At 37.9% G+C, this 2,104-nt stretch overlaps 1 protein-coding gene across 1 annotated transcript; it reads left to right on the top strand.

Annotated features, from left to right (window-relative positions):
- Positions 1–824: 824 nt before the first annotated feature.
- hspb3 (heat shock protein, alpha-crystallin-related, b3) lies at positions 825–1,562 on the top strand. Its single transcript, XM_068054271.1, has one exon. It carries the CDS (start codon positions 962–964, stop codon positions 1,385–1,387), a length of 426 nt encoding a protein of 141 aa, XP_067910372.1. The 5' UTR covers positions 825–961; the 3' UTR covers positions 1,388–1,562.
- The last annotated feature ends 542 nt before the right edge of the window (positions 1,563–2,104 follow it).

Below are 2,104 nucleotides of genomic sequence, written 5' to 3' on the forward strand. Positions count from 1 at the left end.
AGTGTGGTGGAGGCAGATTCAAACGAGGCCTTAAAAAAAGAGAATTGGATAATTATCTGATGCGAAAAAATTTGCACGGCTATGGGGAAAAGGCAGGGAATGGGACTAGGTGAGTTGCTCTTCCAGAGAGCTGGCATGATTACGATGGGCCGAATGGACTTCTTCTATGCTGTAACCATTCAATGGTTATATGATTCTATTTATATGAGCAACCAGAACACCTCCCCGACTTGGAAATCCTGCTGTAGTAAATATCGGGCCATCAAAGTCCAGATCAATGTTATGATGGTTCAATGGTGTTGTGTTTAATGTGGCCTTTCCCTTTAAGATTACAGTTCAAGGACTTCCTGTAGGAATTGGTCTAAATAAGTACATTCTGATGTCAACTGGAAGCTAGTTGCTAAGGGAAATTTCTGTATGTTGTTTTATTTGTAAATACTCTCATTGGCGAGGCTAAGTTTTCAAGATAAGGGAAACTAATGGGAAATGACCCACTTATTTCTTTAAAAAATGCTTTTGACACATTGAATTGTCAAACAGAAGCACCTAAACATAAGACTTTGATATATACGGATAGATAAATACTGTAATAGTGATTAGTAGAGCCACTGAGCAGTTTCTTCTGCAAGCATGTCTCAGCAGGAGTCATTCATTTGCTAAGGAAGGACAAATTCTATTTGTAGATCAGTCACTTAGCCAATGACTGTAGGAGCCAAATGTTTGGAATTGCCTACATTCTTTTCAAAGTATTAAAAGGAAACTGAGTCTCAAGCATAGAAATATTTTGTTTGAGATAGTGCCCAAAATATCCTTTCTATAAAAGGCAGATTGACCACTTCAAATGAGAAGCTGGAGCATAGAAGTAAGCAGCAGCTGCTTAATTAAAGGCTGACCCAGGACACCTTTTTTAAAAAAGGAGCTGTTTCAAATTAAAAGGTTTCTATCTGTAATACCAGAGCTAATGGAGGAAGGAATTATAAGACACTGGACTGTCACTCCTGTTCGGTTTCAGCACAAGTTAGCAGGACGAGATCTCACAGAATGCAAAATGGATCACTTGTTGTTTGCCCTCCCAGGACCAGCAGAAAGAATTGAGACAGGGGACAAACTTTCAGTCAAAGAATCAGCAAAATCAGTGGAAGCCACTGAGGCTGAAATGTTTCAAATTATGTTGGATGCAGTACAGTTCCGCCCTGAAGATATCATCATTCAAGTATTCGAAGGATGGCTTCTCATCAGGGCTCAACATGGCCGAAGAATGGATGAACATGGTTTTATTTCGAGGAGTTTTACAAGACAGTACAAACTACCAGATGGTGTGCAATCAAAAGATCTTTCTGCTATGCTATGTCATGATGGCATTCTGGTGGTGAAGACAAAGCCATAGCTGAAACATTTACTAAAGAATTAATATTGTTTGAAGTAGTTCCTGCTGAATTATTGCACGTTTAATAAAATTGTGAAATTTAGTAAGTATAGTGGCAAATCAAATAGATATTCATATAAATTATGTATTTATTGTATTTAAAGGAAATAGGTTCACATTAATGAAAGCTTTGAAAAATAGTACCTCATGGTTGTGAGTTTTTTGTAGGCTCTATACCAGGGCAGGATATATTTACGAATCTTCGTCAGTTGTCTTTGTTGTTATGAGGTAGGAATGCTTTTTTTTTGTAAGATCTAAGCGTTCAGTAGGATGGAATGATTGCTCTGTATTTTAAAAATATGAGCCAACTTGATTTCTCAGTGATGTTTTTACCAACTGATAATGGTGCCATAAGCACAGTAGATTTGTTTATAGCCTTGGTAGCACACTGTGATGTTACAGCTATTCTATAAATAGCACAAAAATGTAGAGAGCTATTCAGTGCTAAGTTAACTGCAGAATCACTATGGGCACAGCTGAACTCTTGGGGCCCGATTTTAACTCTATGCAAGTGGATGTGTTTTGAATGAGTTAAAGTCGGGCCCTAGTGCATAGATATATTTGAAATGATGTGATTAGCACATGTGATATGATTCTAACTCCAAAAGCAACAGCTATCAAGCCATTGCCTAAAACAATCATGTTCTAGCTGATAGCTTTCTCACAGGGTGGTGGTGG

The sequence above is a fragment of the Heterodontus francisci genome, chromosome 1 (assembly GCF_036365525.1).
Source record: "Heterodontus francisci isolate sHetFra1 chromosome 1, sHetFra1.hap1, whole genome shotgun sequence".
Lineage (NCBI taxonomy): Eukaryota > Metazoa > Chordata > Chondrichthyes > Heterodontiformes > Heterodontidae > Heterodontus > Heterodontus francisci.

What these genes read in the sequence shown, in the direction of transcription:
- hspb3 (XM_068054271.1), top strand. Translation starts at nt 962, where the DNA reads ATGGAGGAAGGAATTATAAGACACTGGACTGTCACTCCTGTTCGGTTT.